At 40.3% G+C, this 22466-nt stretch overlaps 1 protein-coding gene and 1 long non-coding RNA gene across 4 annotated transcripts in view; one reads left to right on the top strand and one right to left on the bottom strand.

The window, feature by feature from the left end:
* The window catches only part of Gm39297, a 44869-nt gene extending 40647 nt beyond the window's left edge, over positions 1-4222 (bottom strand). Inside the window, exon 1 of the long non-coding RNA XR_870556.1 lies at positions 4168-4222. This is a non-coding gene — a long non-coding RNA (predicted gene, 39297). The remainder of the gene's footprint in view (positions 1-4167) is intronic.
* Muc16 (mucin 16) overlaps positions 1-22466 on the top strand; it is a 179377-nt gene that overhangs the window by 25303 nt on the left and 131608 nt on the right. For all 3 annotated transcript variants that reach the window (XM_011242634.1, XM_011242636.1, NM_001378248.1), the window contains exon 4: positions 1464-13007. In XM_011242634.1, the coding sequence (XP_011240936.1) occupies positions 1464-13007 (11544 nt within the window). The remainder of the gene's footprint in view (positions 1-1463; positions 13008-22466) is intronic.

Raw genomic sequence — 22466 nt, 5'->3', positions numbered from 1 at the left:
TAGGTTCTAATGTGTAGATTCCATTCTGGATTACAGTACTTACAGGTATGCACCACTCTATTCTGATTATGTCATTCTAGGGATTGAATCCAGAACTCCATAAATGCTAGGTAAATGTTCTACTCAATGTACTACAAGCTCAGCTTTTATACTCTTAAATGTACATTAACTAATACTGTGAAATATTAAGTGTCTTCCAGAAAATATCTTCCAAAGAATATCAAATCAAATTTTGCTATTAAACATTTCTTAGGTGGAACAACAATATGAACTAACCAGTATCCCCAGAGCTCATGTCTCTAGCTACATATGTAGCAGAAGATGGCCTAGTCAGCCATCACTGGGAAGAGAGGCCTCTTGGTCTTGCAAACTTTATATGCCCCAGTACAGGGGAATGCCAGGGTCAAGAAGTGGGAGTGGGTGGGTAAGGGAGTGTGGGGGGGAGGGTATGGGGGACTTTTGAGATAGCATTTGAAATGTAAATGAAGAAAATACCTAATAAAAAATTAAAAAAAAACATTTGTTAGAACAAAGCCAAACAAGTTCCATTACAGTCACATCTCTAGTAAAAAAAATGACAAAATCAGCACAGAACTGTAACGTTATTGAACCCAAACTTTAAAACAAATGGCACATGCCACCTCTCTCAAATCAAAGGATATACATTCTTATGTACCATTCTTTCTTACACTCATTTGTTCACTCAGTACTTTGAACTGAGTAGCTACCACATGTCAAGAAGTCAAACATTAATATATATTACTCAACCAGACTGCAGAAGATGAAAATTGCAATCCAGATATTCTAGTAAGAAAATAAATCGAATTAAGTCTCAGTGAAGGTGGGCTTAAGTTTGCCCATGAAAAAGAAGAGAATTAATGGAGCCTGATGAGGGATAGATATGTCAAGAGAAGGGGAGAGCTTAAACTTGAGCAGCACAGAAAGTAGAGGGGAACAGGGATTGATTAATGTGGTCACAAACTTATGAAGAAGTTACAGCCCAACGGGATAAAGACTCAGTTGGTAAAATGCTTGCCTAGAATTCACAAATCCCTGAGTTTCTATCCTTTTCATGATATAAACTAAATGTGATGGTGCAAATTTATAATCTCAGTAATTAGGAGGCAGGCAGTTCAAAAGTTTAAGAATACCCTCAGCTGTGTAGTTGAGTTTAAGGCTGGTCTTGGAAATAGGAGATCCCATCACACACACACGTAGAGAGAGAGAGAGAGAGAGAGAGAGAGAGAGAGAGAGAGAGAGAGAGAGAGAAGAGAAAAACACATGAATAATGTAGCAAAATTCATAGTACCCTTTCCCAAGCCACAGCATGCCACCCACATCCCAGAAAAGCAGCATTATATAGGTATGTCTCCTCCTTTTATGATGTAGAAAATAATGTATGAATTATGTATAAAGAAAGTATAAACATTTTTACAATTTGTGTTACATGTCTCAACTTACAGATCTAACCACAGAGGGGACAGTAAAAGCAGACACTACTACCAGAGCTCTGAAGGCCTCTTCCATTTTCACTCCAAACACCAAAATGTCAACTACAATTTCAACACCCCCGACTCACATCAAGACATCAAAGAAAACAACCAACATCAACACAACAGAGATGATTATCACAGCCTCAGATGCTTCCCACAACTTACTAGAGATGGCACCATCATTTTCCACAGGCCTTAGAGAAAATATTAGCATGGTTGCCAGGACAAGCCCATCTTCTTACAGTAGAAAACCAGAAATTACAATCCCCCAGATTCCCAGTCTTAAGACAAAGACCATCCCAAATGTTAATACTTTGACAGTCTCCTCTGCTGAGTCTGATACAATCTCATGGATTACCCATGCTTTAGAGATTACTTCAGCTATTGCCAAGACAACCAAAAATGCTTCACAAGTTGAATTAGATTCCAAGGTGTCCACAGCCACCAGTTCCAGAGGAAAAGACAGGTCAACCCTTTCAACAGCAGCTGTTTCCTCTGCCATACCAGATTTGGCATCTATTGAACAAGAAGACAGATTGTTTGGTCCAACTATATCCATCTCATCTAGTATTCCTGATATGAAAAACTTAGAAGGCTACAGTTCTAAGGAAGATATAGGAACATCTAAACCAATTCTGACTCATTCACCTTCTGAGCCATATAATACAATTTCTCTTATCTCTCATGCTGGGGGAAAGACTGATTCACCCATGTCTACTATTGCTGTCTCTCCAGATGTAACAGAAATAATGAGACCACTGTTCACAAGCTCTGGGAGAAGAATCCATACAAGAAACCCAACCCAAGGTCAATCAGTGACCACCTCATGGATCACCCATCCTGGAACAGAAGCCACTTCAAGGGTGTTAACTACAACAATATCACCTAATAATCAAGAGGTGGAAACCTCAAAATCTGCAAATCCTTCTAAACTACAGACGACAACTTCATTGATAACAGATAGCAAGGAACAGCCCAGTTTCACCATGTCTACTCTGGCTGTCTCTCTGGGTGTAATAGAAGGAACCCCATCACCAGTTATTAACAGGGGCACAGAAAGGAATTCAAGGACTGCAACTCTAGACTTTTTCCTAGACCTACCAGAGACCACAACCTCTTGGACCACTAACCCTGAAAAAGAAGCCATTTCAGGCATTCTAACTACAAAGTATGCACCTAGTGTTACAGACAGGATGACCACAATAAACCTGAACCATACTCCTCCTGAACCACAGAACATAACATCATTAGCTACTCATTATGTAAGACACAGTTTAATCACATCTACCAAAGTTGTCCATCCAGATATAGAAGAAGTGAAACCATCACAGGTCACTAGCTCAGTCACAGAAAGTCATGTAATGACTTCAAATATGGCTTTTTCACCAGGAAAACATGAAACTATAAACCCATTCGTCACACATCCTAGAAGAAAAGTAACTTCAGGGATTCTAACTGCAGCCATCTCACCTAGTGTTACCAACATGATGACCTTCACACCTGTGAAACACTCTCCTTCTGAACCACAACCCATAGAATCATTGGACACAAATGCTGAGGGACATCCCAGTGCATCCATGTCTACACAGGCTCTCTCTCCAGGTATGAGAGAAATGATGATACCACAGGCCCCTAATTATGGAAGAGAAACATATATCACCACTTCAACTCTTCCTGTTTCTGTAGGTCAAATAGAGTCCACAGCCTCATTGGTGACTCATGCAGAAAAAGAAGCAACTTTGGGGGTTTTACCTACTACCGTTTCAACTATTAGTCCAAATATGATGGCTTCAACAGAACTTATGTCTTCTGGACCACACACCACAGCTTCATTGGTCACCCATAATGGAGAACAACATAGTTCAGATATGTCTACACTGCCTGCCTCTTCAGGTATAACAAAAATAAAACAATCACTGGACACTACCACAGGCAAAGAAAGCCAGTCGGTCATTACAACTCTAGCTGTTTCCCTAGGCATACCAAAGACTAAATCTATAAACACAACATCAAATGTTCCAGACATGATGATCTCAAAATCTTGGAACCATACTTCTTCGAATGTGCACACCATAACATCACTGGTTACCCATGCTGGGACACAGTCCAGTTTTTCCAAGTCTACTAAGGCAGCCTCTCCAAGTATAACAAAATTAACAGCATCACTGTTCACAGACACAGACACAGAAAATGTTGCAATAACTGCTCTGCCTACTTCTTCAGGTCAAATGGAAAAAAGAGCACCATCAGTCACCAAACCTGAAAAAGAAACCATTTCAGACGTCTTATCTATCACCACTTCAACTAGTGTTCAACAAATGATGATCTCACCAACTGTTATTCCTTCTGAACCACATACCACAGTTTCATTCGATACCCATGTTGGGGGGCAACCCAGTTCAACCATGTCAATTCTACCAGTCACTTCAGATTCAACAAAAATCATATCATCACTGGGCACAAGATCTGGCACAGAAAGCCATTCAGTGACTTCTACTATGGATATTTCCCAAGGTCAATTGGAGACCACAGCCTCAGGAGACACCCATACTGAAAGAGAAGGCAATTCACTTACACTATCTACAGTCATCTCAACTAGTGCTCCAGACATAATGACCTCAACAAATGAGAATCAAACTTCTTCTGATAGACAGACCATAATATCATTACTCACCCTTGCTGGAGAAGACACAAGTTTATCTGTGCCTTCTCAGGGTGGCTCTCCAGGTATAATGAAAGTGACACCATCATTATTCACTGATGTAGGGACAGAAGGCTATGCAATAACTTCAACTCTGCCTGTGTTTTCAGGTCAACCAGACACTAGAACACCATGGGACAAACATTCTGAAACAAAAGTCACTACAGTGGTACTACCTACCACCATTTCAACTAGTGTTCCAGAAATTATGACATCACCAACTCCTATTCCTTCTGAAGCACATACCACAGTTTCATTAATCACCCATGCTGGGGGAGCACCCAGTTTGGCTATGTCTACACTGCCTGTCTCAGGAGCTTTAACAGAAAACATACCATCAAAGGTAACTTACCGTGGCAAAGAAGGGAATTCAGTTACTTCAGCTCTAGATGTTTCCTGGGATCAAAAAGAATCCACAGCTCCATGGGTCTCCTATCAGGCAAAAGAAGGACCTTCAGAGGTTCTTTCTACAAACATCTCAACCAGGGCTCCAGACATGGTATTTTCAACAAATAAGAATCAAACATCTTCTGATACACAGACCATGACATCATTAATCACTCAAACTGGGGAACAGACCAGTTTATCTGAGTCTACTCAAGGTGTGTCTTCAGCTATAACAAAAATGACACAATCGATATTCAATGACTTGGGCACAGAAAGCTATGAAATGACTTCAACTCTGCCTGCTTCTTCACATCAATCAGAGACTAGAACCAAATGGATCACTCATTCTAAGATAGAACAAATGTCAGGAGTTCTATCTACAACAAATTCTTCTAGTGCACCAAAAATGATGACTTCAACTCCTATTACTTCTGAACTACATGCCACAGTTTCATTAGTCACCCATGTTGGGGCACAACACAGTTCAACCATGTCTGCTTTGACTGCATCTCCAGGTAAAACAGAAATCATGCCTTCAGAGCAAACTCACACTGGCACAGAAATCCATTCAGTGACTTCAACTCTGGATGTTTCTGCAGGTCAAGAAGAATTAACAACTGCATGGGTAACCCAATCAGAGAAAGAAAGAACTTCAGGGGTTCTTTCTACAGCAATCTCACTTAGTGTTCCAAACATGACATCAGCAACACTAAACAATAATTCTCTTGATATACGGACCATAACAGCTTTTATGAAACATCCTGCGGGAAAGTCCAGTTTATCTATGTCCACTGAGGGCATCTCTCCCAGGATAACAGAAGTGACACCATCACTATTCACTGACTTAGGCACAGAAAGCTATGCAATGACTTCAACTATGCCTGCTTCTTCAGGACAATCAGAGACTAGAAAATCATGGAACACTAATTCTGAAATGGAAGCCACTCCTGGAGTTCTATCTACTAGCATTACAACCAATGTTTCAGAAATGATTACCTCATCTACTAGTTTTCCTTCTGAACCACATACCACAGTTTCATTAGTAACCCAACTTGGGGGAAATTCCAGTTCACCCATGTCTGCTCTGCCTGCTTCTCCAGGTAGAACAGAAATCAAGTCATCACTGGTCACTTACCCTGACACAGAAAGCTATTCAGTAACTTCTACTCTGGATATTTTCACAGGTGAAGCAGAATCCACAACCCCAGCAAGTACCCATACTGGAAGAGAAGGCACTTCAGAGACTGTAACTAGAAACACCTCAACTAGTGTACCAGATATGATGACCTCAATAACTAAGAGGCACTCTGCCTCTAATACACAGATCATGGAATCACTGGTGGATTCCATGGAAATCCACCATGGAGGAAAGCCCAGTTTGTCTGTGTCTTCTCAGCATGTCACTCCAGATATAACAGAAGTAACACAATCACTCTTCACCAACTTGGGCTATGAAAGAAACACAGTGATTCCTACTCTGCCTGTATCCCCAGGTCAGCCAGATACTCAAGCAACATGGGTCATTCACTCAGAAAAGGAAGCAACCTCTAGAGTTCTACCTACCTCCACTTCACCCCATGTTTCAGAACCGAAGGCCTCACCAACTGATATTCCTTCAGAACCACAAAATACAGTTTCATTACTAACCCAAGTTGGGGGACAGTCCAGTTCAGCCATGTATATTCTGCAAACCTCTACAGGTAGAACAAAAATCAAACCATCAGTGGTCACTCAACCTGGCACAGAAAGCTTTGCAATGCTTTCGACTCCAGATATTTCCCAAGGACAAACAGAATCCGCAACACCTTGGCCCACCCATCCTCCTAAAAAAGGGACTTCAGAAGTACTATCAACAACCATCTCCAACAGTTCTCCAGCTACAATGACTTCAATAACTAAGAATCAAACTTCTTTTGATTCACAAAACATAACATCATTTATCACCCATGCTGAGGTACAACCCAGTTTATCTGTGTCTATGCAGGATATCTCTACTGGCAAAGCAAAAGTGTCAACATCACAATTCACTGACTTAGGTAGAGAAAACTGTGCAATGACTTCAATGTTGCCTGCTTTATCAGGACAAGTAGAAACTAAAGCACCATGGGACACTAATTCTGAAATGGAAGGGATTTTTGGGCCCGTATCTACCATTATTTCATCTAGTGTCCCAGAAATGATGACCTCACCAAATGTTATTCCTTCAGAACCACATACCAAAGTTCCATTATCCAACCATGATGTGGGGCAACCCACGTCAATAATGTCTACTTTGCATGTCTTGCCAAGTATACCAGAATTTAAACCAAAACTGGACACTAGCTATGGAGCAGAAAGCCAGTCATTGACTTCTACAATGGGGATTTTCGTAGATCAAGCAAGATCCACAAACACATGGGCAACCCATACTGGGAGAAAAGACACGTCAGGAATTGAATCTAGATTAATCTCAACAAGTGCTCCAGAGATGATGACTTCAATAACAAAGAATCAAACTTCTTCTGAAACAAAGACCATAACACCATATGTCATCCAGGCTGGAGGAGAAAGCACTTCAGGGACTGTATCTAAAATAATCTCAACCAGTGCACCTGAGAAAATGAATTCAGTAACTAAGAATCAAACTTCTTCTGATACACAGATCACCCATGCTGGAGAACAGCCCAGCTTATCTGTGTCTACACAGGATATCTCTCCCAGGATAACAGAAGTGATACCATCAGAGTTCACTGACATAGGCCCAAAAAGGTTTGCAATGACTTCAACTTTGCCTGCTTCACCAGGTCAAGCAGAAACTAATGGGACCATTACACCATGGAACAGTAATTCTGAAATGGAAGCTACTTCTGGGCCTTTATCTACAACTATTTTACCTGGTGTTCAGGAAATGATGACCTCACCATCTGTATTTCCTTCAGAACAACAAACTACAGTTCCATTAGTCAGCCATTATGTGGGACAACCAACGTCAGTCATGTCTACTCTCCCATTCTCTCCAGGTAGAACAGAAAATATGCCATCACTGGTCTCTAGCTCTGGTATACAAAGTCATTCAGTGACTTCAATTAAGGATACTTCTGTAAATAAAGCAGTATCCACAACCACATGGGCCACACATACTGGAAGAGAAAACACTTCAGGAACTGAATCTACATTAATCTCAACTAGTGCTCCAGAGACGATAACTTCAATAACCAAACATCAAACTTCTGCTGATACACAGACCATAATGTCATTCATCACCCATCCTGCAGGACAACCCAGTTTATCGGTGTCTCCCTATGGTGCCTCTCCCGGGATAACAGTAGTGACACCATCACAATTCAGTGACTTAGGCACAGAAAGCTATGCAATGGCTTCAACTTTGCCTGCCTCACCAGGTCAAGCAGAATCTAAGACACCATGGGACACTCATTCTGAAATGGAAGCCACTTCTGGGCCAGTACCCACTACTATTTCACCTGGTGTTTTAGAAACGATGACCTCACCAACAGTTATTCCTTCAGAACCACCTACTAAAGTTCCATTAGTCACCCATGTTGTGGGGCCATCCACTTCATCCATGTCTACTTTACATGTCTCTCCAGGTATACCAGAAATTACACCATCAGTGGTCACTAGCTATGGCCCAGAAAGCCATTCAGCAACTTCTACACAGGTTATTTCCATAGATCAAGCAGGATCTACAACCACATGGTCTGCCCATACTGGAAGAGGAAATACTTCAGGAACTGAATCTACATTAATCTCATCCAGCGGTTCAGAGATGATGACTTCAATAAAGAAAATTCAAACTTCCTCTGAAACACAGACCATAACTTCATTCATCACTCATGCTGGAGGAGAAAGCACTTCAGGGACTGTATCTACAGTAATCTCAACCAGTGCTCCTGAGATGGTGAATTCATTAACTAAGAATCAAACTTCTTCTGATACACAGATCACCCATGCTGGAGAACAGCCCAGTTTATCTGTGTCTACTCAGGATGTCTCTCCCAGGATAACAGAAGTGACACCATCAGAGTTCACTGACTTAAGCTCAAATAACTATGCAATGGCTTCAACTTTGCCTTCTTCACCTGGGCTAGAAGAAACTAAGACTCCATGGAACAGTAATTCTGAAATGGAAGCCACTTCTGGGCATTTATCTACCACTATTTCACATGGTGTTCCACAAATGATGACAGCAACAACTGTTATTCCTTCACAACCACATAGTACACTTCCAATAGTCACACACATTCCTGGGCAACAGACTTCAGTCATGTCTATTTTTCCTTTTTCTCCAGGTAGAACAGAAAGAATGCCATCACTGTTCCCTAGCCCAAGTAGAGAGAACCATTTAGTAAGTTCTACTCAGGATATTTCTATTGATCAAGCAGTATCAACAACACCATGGCCCAACCATACTGGAAATAAAATCACTTCAGGAACTAAATCTACATTAATCTCAACAAGTTCTGCAGAGACAATGACTTCCATAACTAAGAATCAAACTTCTTCTGCTACACAGACATCATTCATCAGTCATGCTGCAGGAGAGTCAAGTTTATCTGGGTCTACCTATGGTGTCTCCTTTGGGATAACACAACTGTCACCATCACAATTCACTGACTTAGGCACAAAAAACTATGCAATGACTTCAACTTTCCCTGCTTCACCTAGTGAAATAGAAACTAAGGCACCATGGAACACTAATTCTAAAATGGAAGCCTCTTCTGGGCCCTTATCTACCACTATTTCATCTGGTGTTTCAGAAATGAGGACAGCACCAACTGTTGCTTCTTCAGAAACACATACTAAAGTTGCATTAGTCACACACATTATTGGGCAACTGACATCAGTCGGGTCTACTCTCCCTTTTTCTTCAGGTAAAATAGAAAATATGCCATCACTGGTCTCTAGCTCTGGCATACAAAGTCATTCAGGGACTTCAATTCAGGATACTTCTGTAAACCAAGCAGTATCCACAACCACATGGGCCACACATACTGGAAGAGAAAACACTTCAGGGACTGAATCTACATTAATCTCAACTAGTGCTCCAGAGACGATAACTTCAATAACCAAACATCAAACTTCTTCTGACACACAGACCATAACGTCATTCATCACCCACTCTGCAGGACAACCCAGTTTATCGGTGTCTCCCTATGGTGCCTCTCCCGGGATAACAGTAGTGACACCATCACAATTCAGTGACTTAGGCACAGAAAGCAACACAATGACTTCAACTTTGCCTGCTTCACCAGGTCAAGCAGAATCTAAGACACCATGGGACACTCATTCTGAAATGGAAGCCACTTCTGGGCCAGTACCCACTACTATTTCACCTGGTGTTTTAGAAACGATGACCTCACCAACAGTTATTCCTTCAGAACCACCTACTAAAGTTCCATTAGTTACCCATGTTGTGGGGCCATCCACTTCATCCATGTCTACTTTACATGTCTCTCCAGGTATACCAGAAATTTCACCATCAGTGGTCACTAGCTATGTCCCAGAAAGCCTTTCTGTGGCTTCTACAATGAGTATTTTCATTGATCAAGCAGGATCCACAACCACATGGTCTGCCCAAACTGGAAGAGGAAACACTTCAGGAACTGAATCTACATTACTCTCAACCAGTGCTCCAGAGTTGATGACTTCACTAACAAGGAATCCAAATTCTTCTGAAACAGAGGCTATAACATCATTCATTACCCATCCTGGAGAAGAAAGCACTTCAGGGACTGTATCTACAATAATCTCAAGCAGGGCTCCTGATGTGATGACTTCAGTAACTAAGAATCAAACTTCTTCTGAAACACAGACCATAACATCATTCATCACCCATCATGGAGGACAGCCCAGTTTATCTGTGTCTACTCAGGGTGTCTCTCCCAGGATAACAGTAGTGACACCATCAGAGTTCACTGACTTAAGCTCAAAAAGTTATGCAATGACTTCATCTTTGCCTACTTCACCTGGGCTAGAAGAAACTAAGACACCATGGGTCAGTAGTTCTGAATTGGAAGCCACTTCTGGGCCTTTATCTACCACTATTTTACCTGGTGTTCAGGAAATGATGACCTCACCATCTGTATTTCCTTCAGAACAACAAACTACGGTTCCATTAGTCAGCCATTATGTGGGACAACCAACTTCAGTCATGTCTACTCTCCCATTCTCTCCAGGCAGAACAGAAAGTATTCCATCAGTTTTCCCTAGCTCTGGCACAGAAAGCCATTCAGTGACTTCTACTCAGGATACTTCTATAGATCAAGCAGTATCAATAACCCCATGGTCTACCCTCACTGGAAGAGGACACACTCTAGGAACTGAATCTCCATTAATCTCAACCAGTGCTCCAGAGACAATAACTTCAATAACTAAGAATGGAACTTCTTCTGATACACAGACCATAACATCATTCATCACCCATCATGGAGGACAGCCCAGTTTATCTGTGTCTACTCAGGGTGTCTCTCCTGGGATAACAGAAGTGACACTGTCACAATTCACTGACTTCAGCACAAAAAACTATGCAATGACTTCAACTTTGCCTGCTTCACCAGGTCAAGCAGAATCTAAGACATTATGGAACACTAATTCTGAAATGGAAACCAATTCTGGGCCTTTATCTTCTACCATTTCATCTGTTGTTCAGGAAATGATGACCTCACCAACAGTTATTTCCTCAGAACCACATACTAACGTTCCATTAGTCTCTTCTGATGTGGTACAATCCAGTTCATCCATGTCTACTCTGTCTGTCTCTCCAGGTACACCAGAAATTACACCATCTGTGGTCACTAGCTATGTTTCAGAAAGCCATTCATTGCCTTCCACTCTGCCAGTTTCTTCAAGTCAATCCAAATCCCCAGCCCAATGGATCACCCATACTGGGCATGAAGGGGCTTCAGGGAATCTATCTCCAACGATCTCACCTAGCGTTCCAGAAATTATGACCGTAACAACATTAAATCATACTCTTCCTAAATCACTGACTATAACATCATTGTCTACTCAAGTTGGTGTCCAACCAAGTTTAAATAGGACCACCACAGCATTTTCTCCAAGTATACCAAAATTGACATCACTGAGTACAAATTTGGGTATAGAAAGCCACCATACCACTGTGTCTTTGTCTCCAAGTCTATCAGAGACTATAGCATCTTTGGTGACTCATTCTCAAAAAGAAGCTAGTTTAGGTGTTCTAACTACTACCATTCCATCTACTATTCTAGACACGATGACTTCACCATCTCTTCTTACTTCTGAATCATATACCACAATTTCACTGACCACCCCTCTTGAGGGACAGCCTAGTTCATCTATGTCTACTCTGGCTGTTTCTCCTGGCGTAACAGAAAAGATACCATTACTAGTAACTAGTTCTAGCACAAACACCCATTCAGTGTCTTCAACTCTGCATGCTTCTCCAGGTCAACTAGAGACCCCTGCCTTGATGGTCACCCCTCCTGAAAGAGAAGCCACCTCAAGTATTCTAAGAACAGACATCTCTCCCAGTATTCCAGACTTGATGGCCTCAAAAACTCATAATCCTTCTGAACATACCACAATATCATCGGTCACCTATGTTGGGGGACAATCCAGTCCAAGTATTTCTACTCTGACTAAGTTTCCTAGTATAAAAGATATAATGACACCACTGGCCACTACCTCTGTGGTAGAGACACATAAAACTGCTCCAACTCTGTCTGTTCCTGCAGATCAAAGAGAGACCACAGCCTTGTGGGTCATCCATTCTGGAAAAGAACTCATGTCAACAGTTTCCAGTCCACCTACTTTACCTGGTGATTCAGAGAGGACTGAAACATGGCTCATACTTTCTGCCAAGACCAGCACCCCACACCCCACAATAACTTCCACATTTTCTTATAATGACATCACTTCCTCAGTATCTGAGGTAGAGACCAGCTCAGCCACAACTCTTTCATCTGGTGCTTCTGAAGAAGCAGCCTCTCTCTCTGGCCACACTGGCACTGAGACAAGCACATCCACTCTAACTGTAACCCCTTCGTCTACTTCACCAGGAACCACAGGCTTACAGCCTTCCAGCCCTTCCAAAGAATATACTCTGACTATGTCCTCTAGTCTTCCTGTGTTTCCTGATCATTCTACAACTAGTAAATTTGGTATTGCAACTTCAAAGAATATAGAAACTTCACCATCTCTCAGTACAGTTAGACTTTCGGATTTTGTCAGTGATGTCATAAGCCCTGCCATGACCTTGTCATCAGAGTCTTCAACACATGCACCCACTGACCTGGAAACTACACGTGAAACCACTCATTCAGCTACTACAAGTTCAAAACCCACTGGGGATAAGACTACAACTTCACTACATGAAAGTTCTTCTGCCCTTCTGACCACACGTAGAATATCTACATTGTCCCCTGAGAATGTGACTTCAAGGCCAAGTAAGCATGAATTTTTTATTGTAGTAATGTATAATGTATATGTGTATAATGTAAATATTCCTTCTGTAGATGTTTTAGGTGTACAGTTCAGTATTGTTGTTTGTACAGTATTATGCATCACCACTTTCAGTTTTCAGGCAGTTGTTAGATTCCTGTTAGTTACTGGCTTGCTGGGGATTTAATCCAGGACCTCACCTACTTTGCAAGTGTTATGCTACTAAGCAATACCCACAACCCTCCAAATAATTTTAATCACCACAAACTAACATTTTGTATACATTGAGCAGTAATTCCTCATTCTACATTCCTGCCAACTGTTAGTGATTGTATTGGTTTCTTTTATATGTACTGTATGTTTTAGCAAATATTATACAGATAACCACAGCTACTGTGAGTTCAGTACTGCAACAGCCATGGCATATCTGAAATACAATCTTTCATAATTCATAACACCTTACTTTGACTCATGTTTTTCTGTACCCTCCTCCACAGTGTTCCGTAATCATTAACATAGGTGACTCATTGTTATTTATGTGTTCATACATCCATTTACCTATTTGTGTTTGTGTGTGTGTGTGTGTGGTGTTTGCATTCAGAAACAAGACAAGAACATCAGGCATTTTCCTCTGTTACTTTATTCCCTTGTATTTGTTTCATTTTATTCCCTAATGGTAAGGTCCTTCGGTGAACATGGAACTAGACTGGCAGCGAAGAATCCTCAGCAATCCCCTGTCTCCACCCACATGACGTTCTGGTGTTTCAGACACAAATGTGGCTATGTTTAATTTTTTACATGGGTGCCAAGGATTTGAACTCAGGTCCACATACTGGCACAGCAAGCACTCTCACACACTGATTGCTCTTCACACCTCCAAAAGCTATGAGCTTCTAATCAAAATTTGAATTGAGTTTTTTTTTCATTTCTTCTATTTTTGAAATTATATTTTCCTTTTTCTATTTTCCCTTCAAACCCTCCCAGAAACCATTCCTTGCTGTTTTTCAAATTTACAGCCTTTATGTCATTGTTTTTACATGCATGTATGCATATGTAATTTTATACACACACACACACACATACACACACACACACACATACAAACACACACACACACACACACACACACACACACACACACACACACATACCCTGTCTCTGTAATGTATGCATATTTTAAGAGCTTGTCTATTGGTATTATAAACCCAATTAGTGTGCTTTTTCTTGTTCACTCTGAGTATTCCTTAGTTACCTATCGCTCTTTGAGTAGGACTGACTTGTAACCTTTATCCATTTACTTGGCATACTATTTTTGTTGTGGTTCAGCTGATATTTAGGCAGTCACGTTGGTTAAAATTTTGGCGTGTAGCTTCTGACATTACTAACAAAGAAAATCACACAGCCAACTCCTAATCCTCTGGCTTTTACAATCCCTCTTCCCTCAATCTTCCTCAATGTTCCCCGGGCCTTTGTCACTACAGTGTTTTATAGTTACCTCCATTGGAACTGTGCTCCTAAACTCAGTCCTTTGATTAGTTATTTTCTTTGAAGTGGTCTCTGTCTGTTGCAAAAATAAGTTTCTTGAAGAGGGGTGAGAACTAAACTTTTCTGTGGGCATCAGAAAAAATGTTTAGATTGTTGTTTTGGATTGTGCTGGTTTAATAAATTAGTTATTGTATGTTTTTCTGGGAAATGGTTTCCAGTACTAAGTTCCCAATATGAAGCATGATTTGTTCCTTTTTGAGAATGTCTTAAAACTAACTTAAGAGCTGTTGGCTGTCACAAAGACATACATGCCACTACTTCCCGATAAAGTTATTGTGGAATGTTAGTAGTTGCTGTGGTTCATAGGCATTAAAGCTGGGTAAGACTGCTTGTTGCTTTTCTCCTTTGAAATCTTTCACAGTGCTCTTACCATGAAAGCTATGGTTAAAAAAAAAAAAAAAAGCTATACGTCTTCAATGAAGATGTATCAAAAACAGTTCCAGCTCAGGATCTTCAGTACCCTGTGTCTGAAATACATAGTGTCTTCAGCAAACAGGGACTCCACATCTGGGGGTTAGGAGAGCAACCAAAGGCAACAGCAGTCAATATCTGCTGTAAAATTTCCATGTTCATTTCTGATTCTGCTAATTTGGATACTCTCTTTTGGAGAATTGGACTAAGGATTTTCAATTTTGTTTATCTTCTCGAAGAACCAAATTTTAGACTTGTTGAGTCTGTATTGTTTTATGTTCTGATTTTTATTATTTATTATTTCTTGTTATCAAGTGGGTTTGGATGTAGTTCTTGCTACTTGTAGTTTTTAAGTTACATCGTTAATCATTTTTGTGATCTTTTTGATTTTTTTAAATGTAGGCACCTACATGGAATTGTTTTAATATCTCCCTGCAAGTTTATTTTGCTGTGCTTTTATTCTTTTAATCCAGTTCCCAGATATTTTGTTTTAAATACTTTTGGTTTTCCTTTGAACCACTTGTTATTCCATATTGAGTTGTTTAATCTCCATGGTTTCTGTACTTACTAGAGATTTGTTTGCTGTAAACTTTAAGTTTTTTGCACAAGTTCTTTCAATCATTTTGAATTTTTCAATCATTTTGAATTTTTAAAGATTTATTTTATGTCCCAGAATGTGGTCTGTTTTAGAATTTTTTATGTGCTTCTATAAAGAATGTATTGTTCTTTGGTGTCTGGATTGGCTATTTGTATGTTTGTCAATCTATTTGTTGTATGATGTCTATTAACTTCTCTCTCTCTCTCTCTCTCTCTCTCTCTCTCTCTCTCTCTCTCTCTCTCTCTCTCACATTTTTTTTTGGAAAACCTACATATTGGACCAAGTTGGGTACTAAAATAACCCACTGTTAATGAAATTATGCTAATTTATGTCTTTAAATCCAAGAGTCATTTTTTTGTGTTTGTGTGAATTTGAGGACCTCAGAGTTTGGTGCATATATGTTTAGGATAGTAATGTTTGCTTGGTTAACTATTCTCTTCATTAGAATGACAGATCACTCTTTATCACTTCTGACTAGTTTCAAAGTGGTCTATTTTGTCAAATATTTAATAAGCAATGGCTGCTTGTTTCCTGTTCCCATTTGATTGGTGAATTTTTACATCTTTTTACTCTTCAGTGATCTTGGAATCTTTGAAACTATGATATATTTCTTGTAGAGAACAGGTAGAATGATTTTGTTTCTTGATTCATTCAGTCTTCCTATATTTTTTGATTGGAAATGTATGGCCATTAATATTTAAAGTTATTATTAAAATATGTATGCTAACTGTGGCCTTCACAATGTTGAGTTTTGGTGGTGTTGTGTTTTCAGTGCTGCTTTGTATTTTTATAATTATGGCTTCATATTTCTTTCCGTGGTCTTTCTGCTGTGCTAATACTTCTCTTCAGTTTGAAGTAATTCTTCCTATATTTCCTTTAGGTTTGGTTTGTAGGATATAATTCTCTTAGGCTGTGTATATTGTGGAGAATTTCCATTCTCCATCAATTTTGGCAGATAATTTTGATGACTATATGATTCTAGGCTTTCTATCATCTTCTATCACTGAGTCTTTTATCACTTACAATTCATTGTTCCAGGTTCTTCTGGCTCTCAAATTTCTATGGAGAAATCAGTTAATATTTGGATAGGTTGTGAATATTGTTTGTTTGTTTGTTTGTTTTCCTCTTTCAGATTTCAGTACACATTCTTTGTTATGTATATATTAGTGTTTTAACTATGATATGCTGTGGGAATTTTCTTTTCTGGTCTTGCCTATTAGATGTTATATGTGCTTCTTGTATCTGTATAGGCATGTCTTCCTTTGTTTAGGATAGACTTCATTAATGATATTATTGAAGATTTCTATAAAAGTGACTTAGGACTTTTTTCACTCTAATTCAAAGGTTTGAAACTTTCGTGGTCTCCCCTTTCCTCTTCCTGTCCTTTATATATTGTTTGCTTGTTTGCCTTCATAGCCCTTGCTTATTTTGTTCAGATCTTCTTCATCTTAGAACCCTGATACTTTATCTTCTGATTGATTTGTTTTATGTGTAAGGCTTTTCTTTGAGTTTTCTAGTTGACTCTTTGGGTTTTACATTTCCGTCATTATTTCAGCATGAGTTGTCTTCAATGATTTTATCTTCTTATTGAGTTCTATATCTAAGTACTGGGTTGTGTTCATGTTTTAGGCATCATTCCAATGTTTAGTCTTCTTAAGTACTTTCTTCTTAATTTCATTGAACAGCTACTTTGTGTCCTTTTCAAACTCCTATCTTTTTTTTTTTTTTTTTGATGAAGTATATGATTTTTCTTTAAGTCTAGTATCCCAAAGTCCATTTTCGGTAATTTTCATTAGCAAATATTTATGCAAGACTGATAGGTTTTGGAGAGAACATACTGGTTTGATTTTTATATTATTTGTATTTTTATGATGAAATACATCTTTAGTTAGTTCTAAGTCTGGTATGGTTAGAACAGAATGGAACAGAAAGGAAGCTAGAAAATAGGTTGGACCTAGAGTAAAAAAGGCTTCAGTGTAATGATGGTGGAAAAGGCTTTAGTATAATGAAGTTAGATGAACACAGCAGACTAGGCAAAATGTTCATCTTGGTTCAAAATGTGAGTGTGGAGTTAAATCTGGCTGAGGTTAAATATGGTATAGGAGAATCCTGTGTTGCTGTTTTGTGTATCTGCCTCCATACTGGTATGCCCAAGTGCCGCTGGCAAGTGTTCATGGGAGACAGAACACAGTCTTGATACAGGTTCCGGTCCATGTTTCCCTGGGTGAGAAGCAGCAGAGTCTAAGATGGATCCTGTGGTTCCTGGTCTCCTATGTACTCAGAAACACCTGGGGTACTGGGAGTTGGGAACAGGTAGTTAGTTCATGTTTCCACTCAGGGTATCTATGAGGTTGGAAAAGCGACCTTCTCTGGGAGACTTAGACACGGTTGTTTATGACTAAGGCCTCCCCCTTCATCAATCTTTCATGAAGGATGGTCCTTGCTTGTCCAAATTGTTTTATTTGAATAAATATGCCTTACTCAGGGTGAACCAGGGATTAAATACCTTTTCTGGGAAAGAAAGTCCAGGACTGGAGCTCATTGGCTGAATGAACAGTAGGGGCCTAGCTTAACACCTTCTTAGCTTGGAGAACTGCAGGACATTATGCTTTATAACTCATTGTCATCCTCTCAGTGGTATGTCATGATTACATGTTCCAGATCAGATAGTTTGTCAGGAATCTGGCTCCATGTTTGAAATTCTCAATTCCCTGGGGTTTGAGCCTGTTCAACCTTACCAGTTCTTCTGTCTGGGCACGGTCCACTTGCCCCACACTGTGGTTTGGGCATGGGTAGGTAACATTCAAGCACAAATCTAGAGGTTGATTTTGGTGCAGGCAAGGTTGGGCAGAGTAGGCTAGGTAACTTTATGAAAAATACATTCTAGATTTGATAGGTTGAAGAGGGTTCATGGATGGGAAAGTTCAGGGAAACTCACCAGCCCAGAGAAGGATGTGGAAGATCTGGCTGGTTGGTGTCATGGTCGCTGTTCTATTGTTGTGAAAACACATCATGACCATGGCTTATAAAACAAATCATTTAGTTGAGGCTTACTTACAGTTTCAGAGACTTAGTCCATTATCATTGTGGCAGGGAGGAGGCAGCACACAGGCAATTTCTGGAACAGTTACTGAAAGCTATATAATAATCTGCAGATAGAGAGACTCTGGCCTTGTCATATGCTTTTAAAACCTATTAAAACCTTTCACCTCCAGTGGCATACTTCCTCCAACAAAACCATACCTCCTAAGTCCTCTTCAAATATTGTTACTCCATGATTACTAAGCATTCAGTATTTTCTTGAGATATTTTATCTCCTTGATCACAGGACATAGTCCATTACACTTCCTGGTGCTCTTTCCCCTTAAAGTAAATATTTTGTATTTTTTCCTTGCTCCACCTGTACCTTTTTTATTGTAGATCTACATTAGAGTGACGACCAATAACCATACAAGGCTAACTTGAATTCTCCTCTGCCAATGCTTTTAATCCAAAATGCTTCAGTTTAGCCTTAGTCATATTGCAGGAGAAGATTTAAAGGCAGAAAGCACCCACATTCTTCTACAAAATATCACAGAGTTAGTTCTTAGACCACTAACTAATATCCTTCTCCTCTAAAATCTTTTAAGTATAGCCCCCCCATTCCACATTGCCCTCAGATTGACTGTCCTCTATGCTTCTACAAGGATACTTCATTAAACCCTGTTTAAAGTACACAACAAGTTTTCTAGTCCAAAGTCCTAAAGTCTTCCACTCTGCTCCAACAAGCAGCATTGTCATGTCTATCATAGCTATACTCCTTGGTGCCAACTTCTTTTCTGTCTTGGTCAATTTCCTTTTCTTTTTCTTTTTTTACTTTTTTATTAGATATTTTCTTCATTTACATTTCAAATGGTATCCCCAAAGCCCCCTATATGCTCCCCCTGCCTTGATCTCTAACCTACCCACTCCTGCTTCCTGGCCCTGGAATTCCCCTGTACTGGGGCATATGATCTTCACAATACCAAGGGCCTCTCCTCCCATTGATGGCCAAATAGGCCATCCTCTGGTACATATGCAACTAGAGACACAAGCTCTGGGGGATACTAGCTAGTTCATATTGTTGTTCCTCCTATAGGGTTGCAGAATCCTTTAGCTCCTTGGGTACTTACTCTAGCTCCTTCATTATGGGCCCTGTGTTCTACCCAATAGATGACTGTGAACATCTACTTTTGCATTTGCCAGGCATTGGCATAGACTCACAAGAGAGAGCTATGTGAGGGCCCTGTCAGTAAAATCTTGCTGGCATATGCAAAAGTGTCTGGGTTTGGTGGCAGATTATGGGATGGATTGCCAGGTGGGGACATCTCTGGATGGTCCTTCCTTCCATCTCAGCTCCAAACTTTGTCTCCGTAACTACCTCCATGGGTATATTGTTCCCCATTCTAAGGAGGAACAAAGTATTCAAACTTTGGTCTTCATTCTTCTTGAGTTTCATGTGTTTTCCAAATTGTATCTTGAATATTCTAAGTTTCTGGGCAAATATTTGCTTATCAGTGAGTGCATACCATGTGTGTTCTTTTGTGATTGTGTTACCTCACTCGGGATGATGTCCTCCAGATCCATCCATTTCCCTTCATGTATTCATTTTTTTTAATTGTTGAGTAATTTTCCATTGTGTAAGTGTACCAAATTTTCTGTATCCATTAATCTGTTGAGGGACATCTTGGTTCTTTCCAGCTTTTGGCTATTATAAATAAAGCTGCAATGAACATAGTAGAGCATGTATCCTTATTACAAGTTGGAATATCTTCTGGGTATATGCACAGGAAAGGAATTGCTGGATCTTCCAGTAGTTCTATGTCCAATTTTCTGAGGGTCTCAAGGTCCCAGGTGTACTAGGGTGCCTGCAGTGTGAAGAGTCCTCTGGGGACCTTGGGGATCTCTGCCAAGATCACGCTGAAGATCCCATTTCCTCTTCAAATAATTGCTTAATCCTTTTCAAACAGTTCTTCCTCCTGGTGGCTAAGTATTCAAATATATGAACCTATGGGTACCATTCTTGTTTAAACCACCACAGGTGGAAAGGTTGGATGTGATACAAAAGGACTTGTCAGTTGTGGCAGTTGGGGTGGGTCGTGGTGGAAACCTAGAGGTAGTTTTCAGTACAGGCAGTGTTGGCCAGACTAGGCTCAAGAACTGCATGTGGAACCTGAGCTAGACTCTGTAGGATGAGGAAAAGACAAGGTGTGTCAGGGCTATTGTTTGGATTAGACCCTGCAGATGACAAGGAGAGATCTTAAGCTGTGCATTCTTGCATCATTTGGATGTGATGTGTCCCAGCCTCAGCCTTCTTCATTCTGCCCCTTCTATTCTTGTCTTTAGTCATACCAGCCTCATACCTGCTTTCCCATAGTTTATATCCTCTTACCTCAGGGCCACAGAATATGCTGCTCTTGAAATTCTGAAGTTTTATTTTGTTTCTTGAATTTTTTTTTCTGAACTTACTGTGACTTTTCATAGACCATAAATGTCTCCCATGCATATATATCATACACAACCAATCTCTAGTCTATCCATTTTCTCATATCTTCTTTTTCTTTTCTCTATTTTGATTTTTTATACATTTTTATCATTTATCTAAGAAATTTTTCTATGAGTATGAATAAGGGCTTATTTAAAAGATCATAAACAGCCGGGCGTGGTGGCACACGCCTTTAATCCCAGCACTCGGGAGGCAGAGGCAGGCGGATTTCTGAGTTCGAGGCCAGCCTGGTCTACAAAGTGAGCTCCAGGACAGCCATAGCTATACAGAGAAACCCTGTCTCAAAAAACCAAAAAAAAAAAAAATCATAAACAACTTACAAATTTTTATACAGGTGAAGAGAATGTCTCTTCCTCCTCCTCCTCCTCCTCCTCCTCCTCCTCCTCCTCCTCCTCTTCCTCCCCCAGCCAATATTACCTGCCTAACAAACCTAAGGCAGGAACAGAGCTTCATGAATTCCTCAGCCAAGCAACTATTTTTTAAATCAAGTCTGGGCTTTATGAGAATCCATCTGACCAAGTCTACCACGGGATGCTGACTGATCTCATTTCCTGCAAGTAATCGCATCTGCTGCAAATATAAGAAAGCACTGTCATATCTCAAATACAACACTCCTCAGCAGGTCAATCAATTCCTGTATTATTAATTTACTTTTCTATCACTGTGCCAAAATACCTGACAAGGGGAGCTTAAAATACCTGTCATGTGTTGTCTCAGAGTTCCAGAGTACAATCAGCAGTAACATCATGTCAGCAGGAGCTTAAAGCATCCAGTCACATTGCATCTGGAGTCAGGAAGCAGAGTAAGCTAAATCCTAGTACTGAGTCCATCTTCTCTGTTTTCCTGCAGTCTGAGACCCCAGCTAATGTGTGTTTTCCCACATCAAAGTGGAAAATCTTTCTTTTTTTTAATATTTTTATTACATATTTTCCTCAATTACATTTCCAATGCTATCCCAAAAGTCCCCCATACCCTCCCCCCCACTTCCCTACCCACCCATTCCCATTTTTTTTTTTGGCCCTGGTGTTCCCCTGTACTGAGGCATATACAGTTTGCGTGTCCAATGGGCCTCTCTTTCCAGTGATGGCCGACTAGGCCATCTTTTGATACATATGCAGCTAGAGTCAAGAGCTCCGGGGTACTGGTTAGTTCATAATGTTGTTCCACCTATAGGGTTGCAGATCCCTTTAACTCCTTGGGTACTTTCTCTAGCTCCTCCATTGGGAGCCCTGTGTTCCCTCCAATAGCTGACTGTGAGCATCCACTTCTGTGATTACTAGGCCCCGGCATAGTCTCACAAGAGACAGCTACATCTGGGTCCTTTCGATAAAATCTTGCTAGTGTATGCAATGGTGTCAGCGTTTGGAAGCTGATTATGGGGTGGAT

Source organism: Mus musculus, chromosome 9 (assembly GCF_000001635.26).
Source record: "Mus musculus strain C57BL/6J chromosome 9, GRCm38.p6 C57BL/6J".
In the NCBI taxonomy this organism is placed as follows: Eukaryota; Metazoa; Chordata; class Mammalia; order Rodentia; family Muridae; genus Mus; species Mus musculus.
The sequence above is the reverse complement of the archived record's forward strand: the minus strand, read 5'-3'. Positions and strand labels throughout refer to the sequence as shown.